General features: G+C 38.3%; 1 protein-coding gene across 1 annotated transcript in view; it reads left to right on the top strand.

Moving 5' to 3' along the window:
- Positions 1 to 20123, top strand: part of NYAP2 (neuronal tyrosine-phosphorylated phosphoinositide-3-kinase adaptor 2) — a gene marked incomplete at both ends in the record, with an annotated part of 260124 nt that overhangs the window by 195248 nt on the left and 44753 nt on the right. The window contains one exon of the mRNA XM_082630452.1: positions 19918 to 20021. Within this exon, the coding sequence (XP_082486578.1) occupies positions 19918 to 20021 (104 nt within the window). The remainder of the gene's footprint in view (positions 1 to 19917; positions 20022 to 20123) is intronic.

Below are 20123 nucleotides of genomic sequence, written 5' to 3'. Positions count from 1 at the left end.
GGTTATTATGAGGATTAAACTCAGAAATGTATAGGAACGTCTGGTACAAATCTGACTTGTAATAGCTAGTAGACCATGGCTTATTCTGTTCCCATTCAATTTTACTAGAGAGGTCTCTGATTTTTTTTCTAGGACTAAGACTGAATATTTCCTTTGGAAAGCTCAGCACATTGCAAATATAAGGTTTTCTTTAGTTACAGAGTATAAATTGGTTATAAGGCCACTACTAGTTCAACAACCTGTGCTTCATTTATTTGTACATTTTCCAACAAAGTTTTTTGGCCAGTGTGAAGGCCATTTTTGGATTCTCTTCAGTTTGCACTTGTGAAATTTGGAGAAAATATCAGCTGCAGGCTTTAAAACTTGCTTGCTGCATTATACATAGCTATCAAAGAGTAATCTTAATTTCTCACAGTGTTTCTTTTCTACTTGATAGCAATGAATGGATTTAAAACCAGGTTAGCAAGGATATGGGTATCCCAAGAAAATACCAATATCCACAAATGTATACATTTCTCTAATAAATACCCAACTTGACATTCATTCATCTATTAATTCAGTCATGCATTCCCTTTATATTCATTTAACAAAAGTTGATTCAGCGTCTACTCTGTGCCATGCAGGGACTAGGTGCTGGGGGTGCAAGATAAACGTGATAGACCAGACCCACCCCCCACCCCCAGAGATCCTGGTCCAGCAGGGAAGACAGAGAATAAAATAACAGAGTCTTATAAATGATATGAGGAGGAAATGCTGGGAACAATCACATGATGTATTCACTGTCTAAAAGGAAGGTAATTCAGACAGGCTTCCTGGAGTAAGTGATATTAAATTTGGTACTAGCATGATGAGTAGGAACTAGACATGTAAGAGGGGATAGAGTGGGGCTTCCCTGGTGGCGCAGTGGTTGAGAGTCCGCCTGCTGATGCAGGGGACACGTGTTCATGCCCAGGTCCGGGAAGATCCCACATGCCGTGGAGCGGCTGGGCCCGTGAGCCATGGCCGCTGAGCCTGCGCGTCCGGAGCCTGTGCTCTGCAATGGGAGAGGCCGCAGCGGTGAGAGGCCCACGTAACGCAAAAAAAAAAAAAAAAAAAGAGGGGATAAAGTGTTCTCTGCAGCTCACTAACTGAAGTGTGGATGAAAAAGATTTACTTTTAGAACCTGATTAACAGTAAACATTTTAATACGGCTACATAATTCCCAAACGCTATTCTCTTTTCCCTCTTCCATTTTTTCACGTGGCCTGGCACCTTTGGGATGCTGTAGTTGCAGTAATGGTCCCAATCATTCCCCTCTCCTTGTATCCGTGCTCTTTGCAATGTGCTTTAATAGCTCCTTATCAAGAAGTAAGGTCTATTTCCTACCCCTTAAATCTGGGTTGGCCTTGAGTCTTGGATTGATGGATAGAGTGAGATGGAAGTAACTGTGTGTCAGTTCTGAGCCTCAACCTCAAGAGGCCATGAATGCTTTATGTTCACTATTTCCAACCCTACCTCCACCACGTAAACAAACTTGAGCTAGCCTGTTGGAGAATGAGATACATATGGAGGAAAACCAAGAGTCCTCAGCCTTCAGCCAGCCAACCCCCAAGCATGTGAGAAAACACAGCATGAAAGAGCAGAAACGTGTACCTGACCCACAGCTGACCATGATGCATGAGTGAGCCCAGCCCAGCCCAGAAAATCTACCCAACTGATCCATAGACTGAAGAACACAACTCAACGAGTGTCTTTCTAACTCACTGAGTTTGGGTGTAGTGTGAAATCATTAAGTGACTATAGCTGCCAAGGTCTATTTGAATTTTGCTGGTTTTCCATCAGATGGAAATATTTTATTACTATTTGACTGAAGCATGCTTATTGAAAACCCAAAAGTCAAAGAAAAAAGTGAAAACCCACCCGTCTTTTGCTCCACCATCCCACTTTTCAAAGCATCATTTTTAACTGTCATGGTTTTAACCGTTTGAGGTCTGTGGATTGATAGAGACTGTCATTTCTGTTATGTTCATTGTTATAATGCAACAGGAACCACAAACCAGTCTGATAGGATTCAGGCCCCAAGGTAATTCAGGCTTCGTGGTAGGATACTGACTAACTTCCTGCTTGGCCCCGCATCGCCGCAGGCAGCTGTGGGCTTCTGCATCTACGACCCTCAAGGCTGTCATTCTGTACCCTCAGCTCAAGCACCAGAACTCGGTTTTCCACATCTGCTCTTCTTCCAAGGTCTAATTGGATGCTGGGTTATTTCCTCGGCCAACACTGGCCAGATCCAGCTCTAGGTTCTGCTCACTAATTTCACACTCTAGAGTTTAACTCTCCCTTTCTGAATTCTAGTAGTAAACACATAACAGAATTCTCACGTGGAGAGTCTTTGGAGAATAATGTAAGTCATATCTCCAATCATCCTACTTTGACTTCTAAGCAGAAAACTGCGACTTCTGGCTGCTAGAATTTGTGTTCACCAGAGAAATGGTTTTATTGGTGTTTCTCCTGATACTGGTGATACAGCTTTGAGAAACAACCAGAAAAGGAGAACTTGGTCTGAACCACTTTAAGAAGCCAAAGTGTGTCTTTATGGGGTTTGAATGTAAACCAGCAGGGTATAAAATGCGGCAGGATAATTACAAAATAATAGGAGGTGATTATTCCCACAGTCCAAGGCAAAAAGCTAGACCACAGAATCAGAATTTGCAAAAGAGGTGATCAAAGTGAATGCTATTGTCCTTAACTGAACTCCCTTCTGTAGCCTAGGAAAGGGGGTAGAGGCTGAGAGGCTAGAAACCAGCTATTAGAGACTCTGAGATAGTCTGTGTGTGTGTGTGTGTGTATGTGTGAGAGAGAGAGAGAGAGAGAGAGAGAGAGAGAGAGATGAATCTCCATCCCTCATAGAGGAGGGATGAGAAGTGAGAAGTGTCTTCCCCAGTGAAAAATCAAGTGAGATAGACTTTCACGGGACCACCTGGAAATCTTGTTATTTGTTTCTAGTTACTGAAGGGACACTGTTAAAAAAAAAAGTACAAGAGGTTAGCTGAATAGCCTATGACCACAAAGCAGACAGCTGCTTGGCAAGTCACTCTCCAGCTACTGCCGATGGGTTAAAGATGTGTATAAAGTGTGTTTCCTGTGGACCAGGTTAGGCCATGGAGAGAAACCCATTAGGAGAGAAACCCTGGAGGTGGCTTAGGTCATGTGACTGCCAGGAACAGCAAGGACTTTGCAGGACATGGCTCAAGATCCATCCACAGGATGCCCAGTGGACAAACAGCCAGGAGATCTTCAGGTGAGAGATAGCTGACCATGAGGGCCCTTCAAGGTATACTTGAAAGCACCCCAGGAAGAGAGTATTAATCTTTCTTTCCTTCCCTGCTACACCAGAGTGTGAGACACGCTGGCTCATGCTAGTGCCAGGCAAGAAGACCTTTCCTGCCTCCTCACCTCTCCTCCTTCCTTCTACCTCGGCCCTTGTGAGGACACACTTGGTGGGGATCAAGCGGGGGGCAGCGGGGTAAGAACCTAGAGACAGGCAAAGAGAAAGAGGCCCCCTCCTCTGTGTACCAGGAGCAGGCCTGAATGGACCAGGAGAGAAGTGTTTCCTTGAAATAAAGTTCAAAATTGTAAGTAGTGTAAGGAACTAAGCATTTAAATTATTACTTCAATAAGACATTTTTGTGACTTGAAGAAACCAGGCAATTTTAAGGTCCTTTATGTTCAAATTAACAGTTAAATAAATACACAGGCAAAAAAAAAAACTGATGGAATTACAAAATTTGCTCTAAGATTACTGCAAATTATATTTATCCTGAATTACGGAATTGAATTTTATCACCTTTGTTGGTTATCCATTTAAAATAATGCCTTATATTTATACACCATGTGTTAGCTTTTAAAATAAGTGCTATTTCATTTGATCTTCACAAAAACCTGTGCATCTGTGGGCTGGTGTTATGATCTGATTATTTAGGTGACCAAACAGCTGCTCGAGAGGAACCAAACGGCTCAGACTCATTGGTAAGTGGTAGATTCAAATCAGGAAAGGGATTTCAGGTTCCTGACCTGTAGTACAGATCTCTTCCCATGATTGAATTAGGTTGAATTTCCCTTTTTCCACCTCCATGCTCAAGAATTCATTCATCTATCCATCCATTCATTTATTCTTCTGTTTTTTCCAATATAAAATTATCAGGCACTGGGCACATGCCCATAGAGGAGATTGCTATTAATCACAAAAGCTAAAAGTATAACTACAGTCTGTGACAGAATCTACCAAGGAAAATGACACCACACTCCCTCTGAAGTATGTTACACGGCCTCCTAATCTCTGGGGAACTGAGATCCCAGTTGACTTAGAAGAAGGAACAATCCAGGGAGGACCCAGGAGGTGGGATGACCCTGGGACTTGAGGGCACCTGTGGGAGAGTAGCTGAGAGAAGAAGTCTGACAGAGGCAGGCCGAGCTGGCTGCATCAGTGATTCGAGTCTTACCTAAAAGTGCCAGGAAGCCACTTATGGATTTTAAACTCCCGGGATTTTAAACTCAGGGATCAGGTTTACAAAGTCAGCTAATACATTGTCATCCTAAACCACGGGAAACAGAATTATGAAGATACGTATGCTGCCCCAAATAACCTGCCTCATAAATTCAAAGAAGTGATTGCTGTCTAGCCCATGAAATTTCTCTGTTCTTGTAACTAACTGAGAATTGTTTATAACTGATTGTTTTGATATATCTAAAAATTAATTCTAGAGCACCTGAGCAACTGTGTCACACATGTGCTTTTTTTCCCTAATAAAATAGCAACATTATATATGCTTGTCTTTCTTTGGTTCAGCCATTTACTCATCGAGCAGACTTGTAAGAACACCTGTCTTGAACAGCACCCTCTAAGGTGATGGCAGATGGTCCTCTGCCTTCAAGGAGCCTATGCTCTCCTGTGATGGTGCTTGATTTTTTACTGTGAAAGGACATCATTGTCCCTGATTCAAAAAGAAAGGAGACTGGACTTTGTTTTCCTGTGGTTTGTAAGGTTTTTTCTAAAGTATTTATATTCTTTTTCCCATTTTTTTTCCTAGCAAGATGATTGGTTAAAGCTGTGAGAACAGTTCTGGAGTCAAGGAATTTGGTGATATTAACTGGTGTGTGGGGTGTGTGTGTGTGTGTGTGTGTGTGTTTATCTATAGCTACTTATGGATTTTAAGCTTGGGTCTTATGTGGTTCGATCTGCAGTCAGCTAACTTGTCATACTCTGTACATAACTATATGTGTGAGTATACACAAACACACACACACACACACTCACACACACAGAGTCCCTTAAACCTGATTTCTACTAAACACATGCATAGACCATGACATTCTATATTATACAGATACCTGAAAGCTGCTGGAAAAAAATACAACTTGATAGTAATTTCATTCTTGGTAGAGAAATTCTGAATTTCCACCTACTCTCTGTTTGATTCTCTTGGGAAAAAATAATTAACCAGGTATAAACAATTCAGATAATGCGAAAGGTATCTTCACCTTACTTGCCTCTCAGTAGGTTAATCCTGTTTGAGAATCATGATGACAATATGCTTGAGTTCTGACTGTAGGGCCAGCTCCTTGTATCTTTCACTGAAGGGAACATGACCCTGCCTTGTGCCCTCTCCAGGAGGAGTGGGCTCTGACATTGCTCCTAGCTGGCAGTTGTTGGCTTTCTTTGGAAAGGCCTTATGGTTAGAGCACACCACCACTATTCACAGAGAATGTCCTTTCTGTTTCTGTGAAAAGCCATGGAAGACATTACAGAAAAGAAGGCTCTGACTGACTTATCCTGGGCATATACAGAGACTAAGTCGAAGCTTGTAAGCAGACCAGAATACATATCAAATCGTATTTGCATTGCCATCTGTTGTCCAAGATAGGCATTGCAGTATTCCCCATCTTGATTCTTTTGATGTTAAATTCAACTAAAATTCGATCAATGTATTTGCTGGACTCTTGGAAAAGATGAAGCAATGGAGGAAAACATTTTTTTTTAATTAGAAATATACAAATCATTTATCTTTTACACTGGCTTCATTCTTTAAAATTTGGTTTAAAATAATTCATTTAGTAAATACTGCATGAGTCCTCATCAAGGATTAGTTATAATGTTACTCAGGGGGAATACAGTGGGGACTGAGATGGACATGGCTCCTGTCCTCAAAAAGCACGCGGTTTAGTAAAGAAGAGAATGGGAGGAAGGGAGAAGGAAGGAACAAGTGCGCCAGGCAGAGTGAGTGGCATGATTAAAATCCTAGAGGAAGAGAACTCATGGGGCTTTAGGAGAATTTAATGCAGTGTGACAGGTGCAAGACTGCAGGTGAGGCTGGCTCTGTAAGCTGAGCCATGGGTACCATCGTGAGGAAGCAGTTTAGACTTCATTATAAGCAAGGGAGCTGAAAGATCATATTTGCCTTTAAATAATAACATAATAAAAATAGCTAACATTTCTTGAGGTCTTATGCTGGTCACTGCGGTGAAATCTACACTTATTATCTTATTTAATTCTTACAATAATTTTACAAAGTAGCTACCTTTATTTCTCCCATTTTACCTGTGAACAAAAGGAAGCTTAGTGAGGTCAAGAAAACTGTCCATGGTCATTCAGCTAGTCAGTGATGAGAGTTTAGTAGCTCTCATGAAAAGATAATACCTCTTTCCTAAGAGCTCCAGCAGAAGTATGAAGGCAACTCTCATTGGCTGACTTGGGCCACATGTTCAATCCTGAGCCACTCAGTGAAGCCAAGGGGATAGAATGATTGATTGGACAGGTCTGAATCACATGGCCACTTCTGAGCTGAAGTTGGGATCAGCCCCTAGTATGGAACCATGAAAATTGAGATTACTGGTGATATTGTTCTCCAAAGGAAATTCAAGTTACTATTCCAGAAAAAAGAGTAAATGGATTCTGGACAGGTGAAAATGACAGATGACTATTATACCTCCTAAATTTTATTTTTTAATAATTTTTATTATGTTTAGCCATTTACTACCAAAACTTTCACCAACAATTTTAGAAAATTTTAGCAAATAGCAAACTTGAGTTATGCATAATCCTACCAACATTTTTACAAAAATAAAGCACAGAAGTTACTCATTTCTTCTGGCTCTCTCCACATGTACGTGTTATTAAACTTTTTTTTGGAAATAAGTATCTAAATAAATAATAAAGCACAAAAAGCAGACCAAGAAGGAAGAGTAAAAGCAGTGATCTTAGTAAACTAGCTCATGATCAATCAAGAATATTTTTGAGGTCATTTCAATGATTCCAACAGATTTAATTTGTGAACACCTAAGAATCAGTGAACCTTAGACATTGCTTCTTATTACAACTGATGAAAAAGTACCCTGAAAATCTGGATGGTTTCCCTCAGGTCTCACAGGCAGGTAATAGCTTTTCATGGACATTCCTGTTGAGATTTTTCTAGGGCAACAGTTTACAACTGGTGGTTCCAAAATCCTCTGGAGTTTTCAAAGGTTTTCCCATGTTTCTTGTGCTTCAACATGATATTTTCTTCTGTTTCAGTTTTTGTTTTTCAAATACTCAATTGGCAAATTAATTGGATAAAAAGTTACCCTTTTAAGAAAACTTTGGGGGCTCAAAGTCCATAGAAAGCAGCAGTTCTTAAACTCTTCAGTCCCAGAACCCTTTATGTTCTTAAAAGTTATTGAGAACCCCAAAGTACTTTCCTTTATTTGGGTTAGGTCTAATAATATTTCTCATGTTAGAAATTTAAATTGAGAGTTAAAAATTATCTATTCATTAAAAATAATAAACCCATTATATGTTAACATAAATAACATTTTTTCATGAAAAATGACTCTGTTTTCCAGAACTGTAATAAATGGTTACCAGATTGACATTGTTTTACATTTTTATAAATCTCTTTGATGTCTGAATCAGTAGAGCATAGATTCTCATCTGCTTTGGATTCAATCTGTTGTGATATGTTGATTTGTTTAAAATGTATAAAAGGAATCTGGCCTTATACAGATGCATAGTTCAAAGGGGAGGAATATTTTAATAGCCTTTTCATATAATTGTGGATATTCTTCTTTAATACTTTCCCCAAACTCAACAAACAACAGTTTGGTAAGGGTTAGTTACATATCCATAAGCTCATCATGCTCTGTTACATTAAAATCCATTGGTCTATCTTGGACTTTAAGTGTATTTTTACCCATGAATGATTTTCTTTTTGTAGACAAATCATATATTTTCTTTAAAAAAAAGCATGATCACTTATAAAACGGCAAATGTAAAAATTTGCTTACATTTTATTATTATTAAAATTATATAATAATAAACACTAAAATACAATGTTTAACAACATGTTAGTCTAAATTATTATTTTTACTTCAACTGGCTTCTCCATATCACAGAAAAAAAAGTGATAAAATAAAATGATTAAAATTACTAAGGAGGTTTTCAAGGTTATATATGTTTTTCTGGGAAACAAAATCATAAGACGAAAAAGGTTGGGGAGCTTTGATCTAGAGAACTGTTTGTTCCTTATCTATAACAGCATTCTTTATGATCTGGAAAATTGATTTTTAAAAGTCTAAACAAAGTCTTAATGTTTATCACACGAATAACTCTATTCAAAGAAATCTGTTAGTCACAAATTATTTCCCTTTGCAAAATCCCTCCTGCCTTTCTACCATGAGAATATACTTAATAAGATATAATTTTCATGAGCTTGCCAGGTGATTCCCACTCAGGCAATCCACGTATCCTCTGGCACAGTGATCATGTTTCATAATCAGCTGTTTTATCAAAAAGAATGGTTAATGCTATTCTATTTTGGTTTGTCCATTGGATCCAGGGAATCCCATAGATTTACTGCTATTTACTTTATTCCAAGGCTGAAATCTATATCCCTAATCCCACAAGGCAAATACTTGCCAATTATCATTTTCAACAAGAAATAGGAAATGTAGGTGACAATTTAAAACCCTCCTCACTGTGGGGAGGAAATGAAACAGTTCAAAGCATGTAGTATACCACAGTTGGTCAATGACACCAAATACTGTTGTGTATTTAAATGCCTTTGGCCTGATTGCATTAAAAGACTATTTTTTAATTTACTTTTTATTTTTATTATTTATTTTTTGGCTGTGTTGGGTCTTCATTGCTGCATAGGCTTTCTCTAGTTGAGGCGAGGGGGCGGCTACTCTTTGTTGCAGTGCACGGGCTTCTCTTGTTGCAGAGCACGGGCTCTAGGCTCAAGGGCTCTAGGGCACAGGCTCAGTCGTTGTGGTGTACAGGCTTAGTTGCTCCGCAGCACGTGGGATCTTCCCGGACCAGGGCTTGAACCCTTGTCTCCTGCATTGGCAGGCAGATGCTTAACCGCTGCACCACCGGGGAAGTCCAAAAGACTATTTTTAAAGTGGGAAACTTCCCCAAAATACTCAAGGAAGTGAGTACTTCTACTGTCCTTTCTGAGCAGTTTGTTTGGGATGATAATCAAATGAGGTCATTGATATTCCAAACATTCTTTTGCTTTTAATACATTTCATAAAATTTATGATTGGTTTTAGAGTCATTTACTCTTTAGGTCATTTTTTTGGCTCATCTAATATCTTAGTTGTACCTTTACATACATTGTGAATTTTCTTATTTGTACTTAATCTTTCTAAACATATTTGTAAAAATGTAAATGTTGGATCACTTGCTGATAGGTACCAATATCTCTATTAGAAAATATTCATTCAAATTATTAGACTAACCCAAGCAGTGCAACTGGCCTTCCCATCTCCAATTCCTTGTGAGACTACTTCACCCCATCTCTAAGTGAGTAGACTACCTTATATCTACTACACTTGAGAGCCCTTCGAGTGTTACTAGGTCTTAGCAGTTGCACAAATCCTACTTCAAGAGACTTAATATAATTGTCCCTGTCACAATTCAAATAACATTCAAATGTGTAAAATGATCAACTTAAAAAGGAAAAATGACTCCCACCCTTTCATTCAATGTGAGTTCTCACCTATTTCAACCGTCATTACAATTGTATTCAAAAAGATGAGGAAGATTATAAAGTTTCTGAAGAGAGGACCTGTTTTCTCTTAAGAAAACATACAGAGTGAAGTTCTCTCTGGTTTAGGCAGGTGACATAATTAGGGCAAGAATAGAACCGGTGAGAATGAAAAGAAAATGGAGTTTGGGAAGGGAAAAATAAGTCAGTAGGCAGATGATGAGGCAAGAGAGACCGTAAAGCCATGGGATAAAAATGAGTGGCATGAGAGGATACACTCAAGGACCCATCCAGCCCACAAGGAAACAGGTGGGCTCTCACTGTAGCACACTCGAAGGATGCTCATCAGTCTCTGGGCGTGTGTAATCCGTTCTGCATGACGAGGCTTTATGGAGAAGCGCACAAGCTGGTGTTGATCTCCCAACATGTTTCTTCTGACAGGAAGGATCAAGTATCTCTCGAATAGTGTGCCGTGGCACAGCTTGGCTCAAGCAGTGCAGATGCTCAAGGAGAGAGAAAGTATCAATGAATCGGGAACGAATGGCATCAGCCCAAAGCAGTTGCATGTGTCCTACTGGGTGATAAGTGGCCATGTAGTAGCCCAGGCTATCTTCCGCCCACTCAGCCCTGACTTCACTGCTCCGCCTCCGGCTCTGACGCCCCCTGAGCTCGGCTCTCCCCACGCGGGCGAGCTCAGGGTCGGCTCCCGTTGCCACAGCGCCGCACGTCCGGCTGCGCCAGGTCCCGCCCGCTCCCGGGTTCCGACTCGCCCCGGGCCCACCCCCTCCCCCATGAATGATTTATAACACAGTGCTTTTAGAAAATATCGGTTCACTAAGTCATGCAAATCTTCCATATGTTGACACATTTTGTTATAAAAATCAATACAACACATTTATTAATATTGCCACTGATCTCCTAAGAAAAGTCTTTAAGTATTAGAGTGCTGTCAAGCTCACAGTGGTAAATACAAGTGTTTCAAAATTTTACTGTTTGCTTGAAAGCTCAAATGTATCATTGTCAACAAATACTGCCAGTTGTCTTCCTTAAAGCAATAAGCTCACTTCATTCATTTTTTGAGAAGGTGTCTGCCAAATATGCAAGTCTGTGTGGCAGTGAAAAATACCTACTTAACTAGTACAGTTTGGTGCTATTGCTTTGATGTGCTAAGGTATCAGCAGATTTATCCAGCCTTGTTTTGGGACTTTCAGTGCGTTTGTCAACACAGTGGAAAAACAAATAATGTCTTAGCATTTTTTACGAAAATAGTTTTTACCTCAGGTGACCACCTCCCCAAAGCATCTTAGAGCCCTCCAGAAGTTCTGCTATAGAATGAATGAACATGGCCATTACTGGAGATCAGATTGAAGTCCCCGTCCATGTATAGTCTCATATTGATCTTATCCCAAGACACATATTGCTTAGATTATGTCTATAACCGACAGTGGTTCAAGGCAGAATCATAAGAACTATAGCTATTGTAATAGAACATGCTACAAGGACCATACACAATTTCAATATCTGGTCACATTTTGTCTCAGAATGTTTGCTCTTCAACAAACCACAAAGCCAATTGTATGAAGAGGATGATATCTGGGGATGAAAGAGTTTTGTTCTATTTTTTGTTTGTTTATTCTATTTTTGACACCATAACATGAAGTTAAATTTTTATCCCCATGGTAATATACATTTGATCCTGATACAAATCATATGCCTTTTTCTGTATATTATGGCAGATGAATTTTTTATGTAATAATTTTTAAGATAATTAAGGAGCATATATTACTTGTTGAATAGATAAAATATGTTCCTTTATAAACATATACTTTAATTCTCTTTTAATGTGGAATCAAGTATTTTTTGAAAAAAGCACATTTTCATATACAGCTAAAGTGATGAATATCTTAAGGGCATTTCAGAAATGATGTGTTTTAATAAAAGAGGCTGTCAAATTAAAAAAAAAAACTGTTGATGCTACATGATGTTATGTTGCCATGTAAGAAACTAACCATGCATTACAGCATCAAGGGCATCCCTGAGCACTAAGCAGCATGATTTATATTCTCTCTACATAAGAAAGTGGAAGGCAAGGGAAATCCATGGTCTCAGATATTTAGAAGGAATACAATGAGTACTCCTAACCCAACATGCATGTGATTCTCCTTCTCCTCTGTACAATGGATTCTTTAATTCTCTACATCTGCCATTGGATCATAAATGTCATCCACCATGTTGCCACCTCACTTTTCTCTGGGTTTACCAGAGAACCCAGATCTTTACCAGAATTCCAGTATTCCCAAGGAGAACTACCGATTACTCCAGCATCAGTAGTTTTACTATCTGACCCTTCAGATAACACTAGGACTTGGACCATAACTGAAGGATGCTCGGAGTCATTCACTGCCACATAAGTGCCACATCAGCTGCTTCCTTAGAGTTATGTCCCATGAAAGGCTGGTGAGAGAGAAGTATGTCTACTCCCAGGGTAGAGTTTTGCATTTGGCTAATTTTCTTTCTCCAGGGTCACAAAATAATCACAGCAATGATCAGATGTTCATCTTCTAGCATCATAGTGACAGTGCCTAGGTCTATGGGCTTCTCAAGGATCTATAAAAATACTTGAGATTAAAAAATGAAGCACCAAAATTTCAAAAGAAACTGCCACATTAACATGACTGAATATCTAATTAAATCTATACAAAATGTGACGTTAGGTCAATTTAATTAATTATTAAATTTAGTATTAAAACAGTTCCATTACATCTGAAAACAGTTTCTAGATTAGATTGTCTAATTTGGTAAGTATTCCTGAGTGCGCATGACTACTGTCTAGAAATCATAGCCAATCATGAATTAACTGTATTATTCACAGTCCAATAATTTCAAAGCAAAATTATAAAAATGTATTCAGATTATACACCAAAAAATTTACATTTAACGTGGGACATTAGAACATCCTATATGTTTGCTATGATGTATGATGGAAGCTTTAAAACAAAATGTTTGGAATCTGTGAAAGTTTTAACATAGTCCTGGCAAAACTGCCCCTTATTACTCAGGCATCAGTTTATCTCAAATAGCATATGTGTTATTTCAAAAAAATGCCTTTCCCAGAAATGAAAGTAGAGTTTGCAATAAGCATACCTCAGTGTTTTAAATAAAAGGCCTTTTTTGTGACCTCCATGTAGCCCTAAGTCATTGATTAGAAACTTTCATCAGCATGATTGACTAGGGAAGTCATAACATGTCTCTGCTAGTAGAGAAAAATATTATGTACTGAAAAAATAAAACAAGATGGAGAAAAATATGTCTCCCCAGAATTTGATCTTATTTCTTTGATGCTAGATGAAAGTGTTTTTTTTTTTCATAAAAATTCACTAATCTCTTATTGCTGTGTAGATCCAGAGTTGAGAACAATCATTTGTCTTTGCTTTCTGAAAACAAAGAGAACTCTAGTACTCATAATAGTAGCTGTGGGGATTATCGTGTAACAATAACAAGGGACATAATCCTGAACAGAATTCAGTTCACCTTACAGGGAAGATGAGAAATGATGGAGAAATTGCCATCCTTAAAAAAAAAAAAGCAATGAAAGATTGTATCCAACAAGAATAAAAAGAGAGAAAATAGTTCTTTCTAAGTAACAAAGTCCAATGGGCACTTACTTAATAGGAACTTTAAGATGATGATGAATTATTACCCTGGAAAGATCACATGATAATGTCTTGATGTTGGTTTATTTCAAGGAATTAAAATTAATGTCTTCCTTCTTCCTTCTTTCCTCTCTCCCTCCCTCCTTCTCACCCTCTCCTTCCTTCCTCTACCTTTTTTCCATTCTTCTTTTCCTTTCTCTCTCTGTCTCTCTGTGTTTCTCTCTCTCACATCCTTTCTTGTTCTCTTTACACTTGACCTTCACTGAAATTGCACAAACAACATCAACTTTTACTTCTAGGATGGTTATTGGTGGTTTATTATACAAGAAAGGGATTTTCCTTGGATGTAGGGAGAATAGATACTTTCTAGCTCATAATTAATCTTTTAATGCAATGAATTTTCCTAGGAGGAGGAAAGCCTTATCTTAGCTAACTTTTGAGGCATATGTCCATTGTTTTTGACCCCCAAATGCCTTGGCAATTTTTATATTAACAAAATTTAGGATGAAAACTTACTGTTTTTAGTCTTGTGGTTCCTAAGCCTCACTATTTAAGGATCAAAGCACAGTGTATTTCTAAAGGTAAGTGAACTGGACAATTTAACTTTGATGTCACAGCCCTAGAGACTCTCTAAGAGGCTTGGTTAAAAAATAGAATCTTTTCTAGGATTTTTGAGACTTTTTAGAAAATTCTTTTGGCCAAAGAAACCTTGGTGGATCCAACATCATAAGGATTTGTTTCACCAACTAGGTCCCACAAACACCATAATAGATTCCAAATGTATTTAAGTCAAAGACAAGGTGAAACAGAAAAGAAGAGCTAAATGAGTATGATAAAGATAAATCAAAGCCTCACAATTAAAAAAAAATTGTCCTTATGACATGATACCATCAAGCAACAATGTTATGGAGTATATATGTATGTATATGTGTGTACACACACACAAATGTGTGCATTTTCCACCTGCCGATGTATGCATGTGTGCATAATGAATTCATAAGTAATCATCTCAGCCTGCCACTGCAGGTGAAGTCATAACCCATATGAACCATGTTGGGATTGAACAGTCGACCACTGGGTGACCTGACTTTAAAGCTACAGGGTGGCTGGCCGGCAAGGTCAGCCGCCATGTGTGATGAGTGGTTAGTGGTTATGTTGTAGTCCCTAAGGGGGTGGATGAACCAAGACACGATCTGGACCACTGTCCAATAGGAGTAAAGCAAGGCCTTTGTGGGTCACGATGAAATTGGGAGTTTGCTTGGATTTTAGTAAGTCTCAGTCTGTGCTTTAGAGATATCACTGTCTATGCTTGGAAGAGGCTGATTAAGTCAGAATCTGACTGGAAACCTAGCAGGGGAAATTAATCCATAGGTACATTGGGTAATATAAAAGGCATTGGATTGTGTCACTCATCAGATAATCTCTTCAACATATCCTTTAAAGGAACCTTATAGTAAAAAACATTATTTGCCATCCTTTGCTAGGAAAAAATGTTGAATTTTCTCCATGTGACTAAATGTGCTAATGCAATAAATGGATATATGGAAACATTGGCTTATTATGAAAACATGTCAACCAGAATTCTGATAGATGCTTTACATTTATTTTATATAATAAAAGATGATTCCTTAAGAGATGCTAGGATTTATGCCTCCTGGGAAGTTAGGTTCATTTATAAGTTAGAGTGATAGGTTATGTCATCATGGGACACATTTATATTTGAACACTCTTATATTTTCAAGATTGGGTGGGTAGATACTAGAATCACCTGCACAAAACTTAGGGAGAGTTCCCCTAGAAAATCATGTACCCTTGAATGAGAGTCACTGCCTTGGTAAGTTGGGGAGCCAGACTGTCATATTCTATGTTACCGTCATTGTCACAATTTGCTTTAGAAGTTGCATTGACGTTTTCTAGGTTAACTTGAGGGTCTTCAGTGAAATAAAAATCATATTAATTGAACACTTACTCTGTGGTCCTCACCAACATAAATATTCAGAGCCACAGCCAGCAGTGCAAACGGTATATAAGTGTTAAGGCTATTTGGAAGAAAGCAGTAAACAAGGTTGCAGGATGCTTTACAATAGACGTGCACGTTGAAGCAGGCCTTAGAAAATAGATAACATCTGGTCTGATGAAAGGCCATGCGTGGGGACACCTTGTGAAGGACAGAAGCAGGGTCAGATGTGGAGACCGAGGAGAGATACTGAGTTGTCTATGCTTTGGGGAGCAGACAGCCACAGAGAATACAGTGGATCAGATCAGATGGGGCCAGATCACAGGGGGCCCTTTGAAAATTAGCCAAGTGAGTTTGAAGTTTTTATCATATGAAATAGGGAGTAATTTAAAACTTTTGAATAAGATGTGTGATCTAAAAGCGATTTAAGAAGTTCCGCCTGGCATTGTGTACAAGTTAGTTTTGAGCAGAGAAACTATGGGTATGGGGACCAGCAGGTAGATTTTACATATATATATATATATATATATATATATATATATATATATATATATATACACACACACACACACTCACACACACACACACATATATACACACATATATTTAATTATATATAATTATAATTATATATGTTACATATGTTATATATAAAATTATTTTTTGCTCAAGTTGTTGAATACCAAACTTGTGGTAGTGTTTGTGAGTTGAAATAAATCACAAAGAAAGAAAATTACCACAGGACTACCTTTATAGAGAGAGGAAAAGAAAGCTCTGAACATAAAAAGTAAGCTTCCAGGAAAATGGAGGTAATATTGTTCCTCCTATAAATGGGAAAATCAGAAGGATACCTAAGATGTTGAGAAAAAGCTATCATTTGGTCCTTGTTTATTATTATTTTATATATAGTAAAGTGTATATTTTAATCCCAAACTCCTAATTAATCCCTAGTCTCTAGAAGACACTGGGGCTTAACATCAAGCAAGGGTGTGAGGAGAGGACAGACCTGTAGAAACCTCCATGTGACCCAAGAGGGAAAAGATGATACACAAGAAGCCATTACAATGCACATGATCTGAGGGAGAAAGTGCAGAGGGAGAAAGCAAAACATGACAAATAGAAAACAACAGAGAGGAGAGAGGTGAAGCCATAAGCATCATAGGTGGAAACGGTTCCATCTTTTATCCATCATTAGCTCACCTATCCCCACTCTCCTAGATACCAGAATATGTGATTCATTATTATTTCTTTATACTGTATAAGCAATAAAGTGAATAAAAGGAATACATCCTGAAATAGTTTTGACTTCTGGGTGGGTTGGAAAATAAACCTAAGCACCCAGGGTCCTCCCTACTTCAGCTTTTACCACCTGCTCAGCACTGTTGGCAGGTGTGAATTATCACAGCTTTTTTTTTTTGTAATAATGTAGATCTTTTTTTTTTTGTATTTGTCTTTTTAAATTTTTCATTGAAATGCAGTTTATTTACCATGTTGTGTTAGTTTCAGATGTACAGCAAAGTGATTCAATTATACATATATATAAACATATATTCTTTTTTTTTACATCCCCTTCCATTATAAGTTATTACAAGATATTGAGTTCAGTTCCCTGTGCTCTACAGAAGGTCCTTGTTGGTTATCTCTTTTATATATAGTAATGTGTATATTTTAATCCCAAACACCTAATTTATCCCTCCACTCCATTGCCACTTTGGTAAATAAGTTTTTTTCTATGTCTGTGAGTCTATTTCTGTTTTGTAAAGAAGTTCATTTAGATCATCTTTTTAGATTCCACAAACCATACTTTGAACAGACACATGCACCCCAATGTTCACAGCAGCCCTGATTACAATAGCCAAGACATGGAAGCAACCTAAGTGTCCATTGACAGATGAATGGATAAAGAAGATGTGAGATGCATACACACACACACACACACACACACACACACACAATGGAATATTACTCAGCCATAAAAAGAATGAAATAATGTTGTTTGCAGCAACAGGGATGGACCTAGAGATTATCATACTAAGTGAAGTGAGCCAGACAGAGAAGGACAAATATCCTATGATACTACAGCTCTTTTAGGGCCCAGCCTTCCCTAGCTCCCAGAACACGAGGCATATCTTGATCAATGATACCATGGCACCCTGTACTTCTCCTTTCTAATTTTTCTGAATTTTCAGGAAACCATTTTAGGCGTACTGTTTGTCTCCCCTGAGTAAACATAAACCTCATTAAAATATGGGAAATTGGTGTCTTCCTCACCCATATGCTTAGCATCCACTGCAGTGCTTTGTACGTGGTGGGCCCTTGATAAATGTTTGTTGAAAGAGCAAAGAACAAATGAGCTCTTTAACTTTTACTGCCCACAAAGTAGATGTCAGCATCCTTCTAACACCTGTTCATTCCCCCAGCAAATGTTCTTGTACCACTGATAATTCCACCAGGAGGGCTGATCACAGCTGCTTTTATATAATCAAATGCATAATTTGTTGCTTAATATCTTTGCTCCTGGATAGACTGTAAGTGTCTCTTAGGGCAAGAGTGGGTTTTTGGTGACCACACTCTGTACAGTCCCTAGCACAGAGTAGGTATAAAATAAATGGATTCTGAATAATGAGTAAATGATTATATTCATTTGTTTTGAAAAGAAATAAAACTTAAATGATATGAAAAATATTTTCTAAGCTCATATAGCTAGTGGAGTCATCTCATAGTCCAAAGCCTGCTTATTGTCATTTTTTTCTTACTAAATCAGAAGCACAGAGAAAAAGACTATCTAATTTGCCAAGAAAGAGGCTATTAGTACCCGTTAAGATAATCATTCTAATGTGGATGTGAGGCATTGTTTAATACTTTGAAGCAGGGGTGGGAGAGGAAAGGTGTGTGTGGGTGAGGGTGTATTTAAAAGTCTCTGTGTGAATGGACGCAAACTTATCTTATTCCTTGTATCTGTATCTGGTGTCTGTGAAGGATGGGGAGAGAATGGCCAGAAGGCAGTTAGCAGAGGCTGAAGTTAGCCGTAGGTCATGTGATGCAGACATAGCAAAGCTTTTCTCTGAAGAGCAGCTTATATAAAAGTGGCATAAAGCTAGTGTTCCTATCCAGCACAGAACTTGTTCTCCAACATCAGCTTGCCACTGCTTGGTAAATTAGTGATGTAATATCATTTGAAGCCACTAGTTCAGAGAGTTTCATCTTTAAGTCAAATTTATTAATATAATGAAAGGTTTTTTTGAAAAGTGCTTGTGTATTTGCAATGCAAATATTAACCTTGCTGAGCCTCAGGTTTCTAATTTGTAAATGGGGAGCATTTATAGCTAACTTTGTAACTCTAAAGATTATCTTTAAGATTAGAGATAATTTAAGTGCAGCCCAAACAGAAGCTGGGATATACTAGGCACTCGAAAACTGACAGCTAATATAAAAGTTTGTGGCAAAAGCATAGATGTCAACTTTTCTTTTTATGCCTTCTTCTCCTTTATAAATACCTTCAAATATGTCTGAAAATCAATGTCCTCTGTATACTGTAAATTCTGAGCTTCTTGAATGAAGGGAGCTCTTTCCATTCCCCAAATTGCAGTCTCCAAAGTATCTTGATAATGACCTAGGCAACCTATTTAGCCTCCTTAAATAGAGGAATAGTTAGGGAAGGCTTTTTAAGTTTGAAAAATAATATTATTATGAAAGATGTCGAAAGTCTTCGAAGTGGTTATACAATTAAAAGCAAATGAAGTTAAATTAGAGAAACGTTACATTGAAAACATGGTGAAAGTAATCAGCACAACAATATAGGCTTGAAAATTAGAAAGTTAGGAAATTAGAAAAAGAAGGAAAGAATAAGAGAACGAATGAAGAAAAGAAAGAATGAAAGGAGGGAGGGATGGAAGAAAAATTTGGAGAGGGTGGAAAAGACATTTTAGGACACAGGAGACCCTTGGACCAAGACTGAAAATGAAGCACCAAAAATAGTCATGTCACTGGCTTTTTCCCCAATGGGATTTTGTTGCTCCAGTAATCACTTTATAGAAGCTCACTCTAAATAGGGTAAAGTGTGCAAGGCAACAAGGCGTGGAACTTAAGTGATTGGTTCTTTATTCCCAGGAGCTGATCTGTGAACAAGGCTCATTTTAGAATCAATTGTTATGAAATTGTTTCATCACCTGCCAATGATTAGCAAACATCAGAAGAACTCAGTGTATTAAAAGAACGTGTAGCAAAACCAGAAGAAAGTCTGGGATCCGGTTCATCCCTGCAGACTTTGCTCAGCTAATGATCTGTCTCTCCCCCTTGTTCACAGAACCGAAAGTAAGCTGCAAACTAGGCCGGTCTGCGTCCACATCAGGTGTGCCCCCTCCATCCGTTACTCCTCTCAGGCAAGCCAGTGACCTGCAACAGAGCCAGGTACCATCATCGTTAGCCAATCGTGATTGACTTCCTGTGATGCGACATGCCAAACGCTTTCCACCTCTGTCTGTCGTGTGTTGCTGTAACAACTTTTGCATT

This window comes from Mesoplodon mirus (assembly GCF_964341445.2).
Source record: "Mesoplodon mirus genome assembly, chromosome: 8".
NCBI lineage: Eukaryota > Metazoa > Chordata > Mammalia > Artiodactyla > Ziphiidae > Mesoplodon > Mesoplodon mirus.
This window is presented reverse-complemented; position numbering and strand designations above follow the sequence as displayed.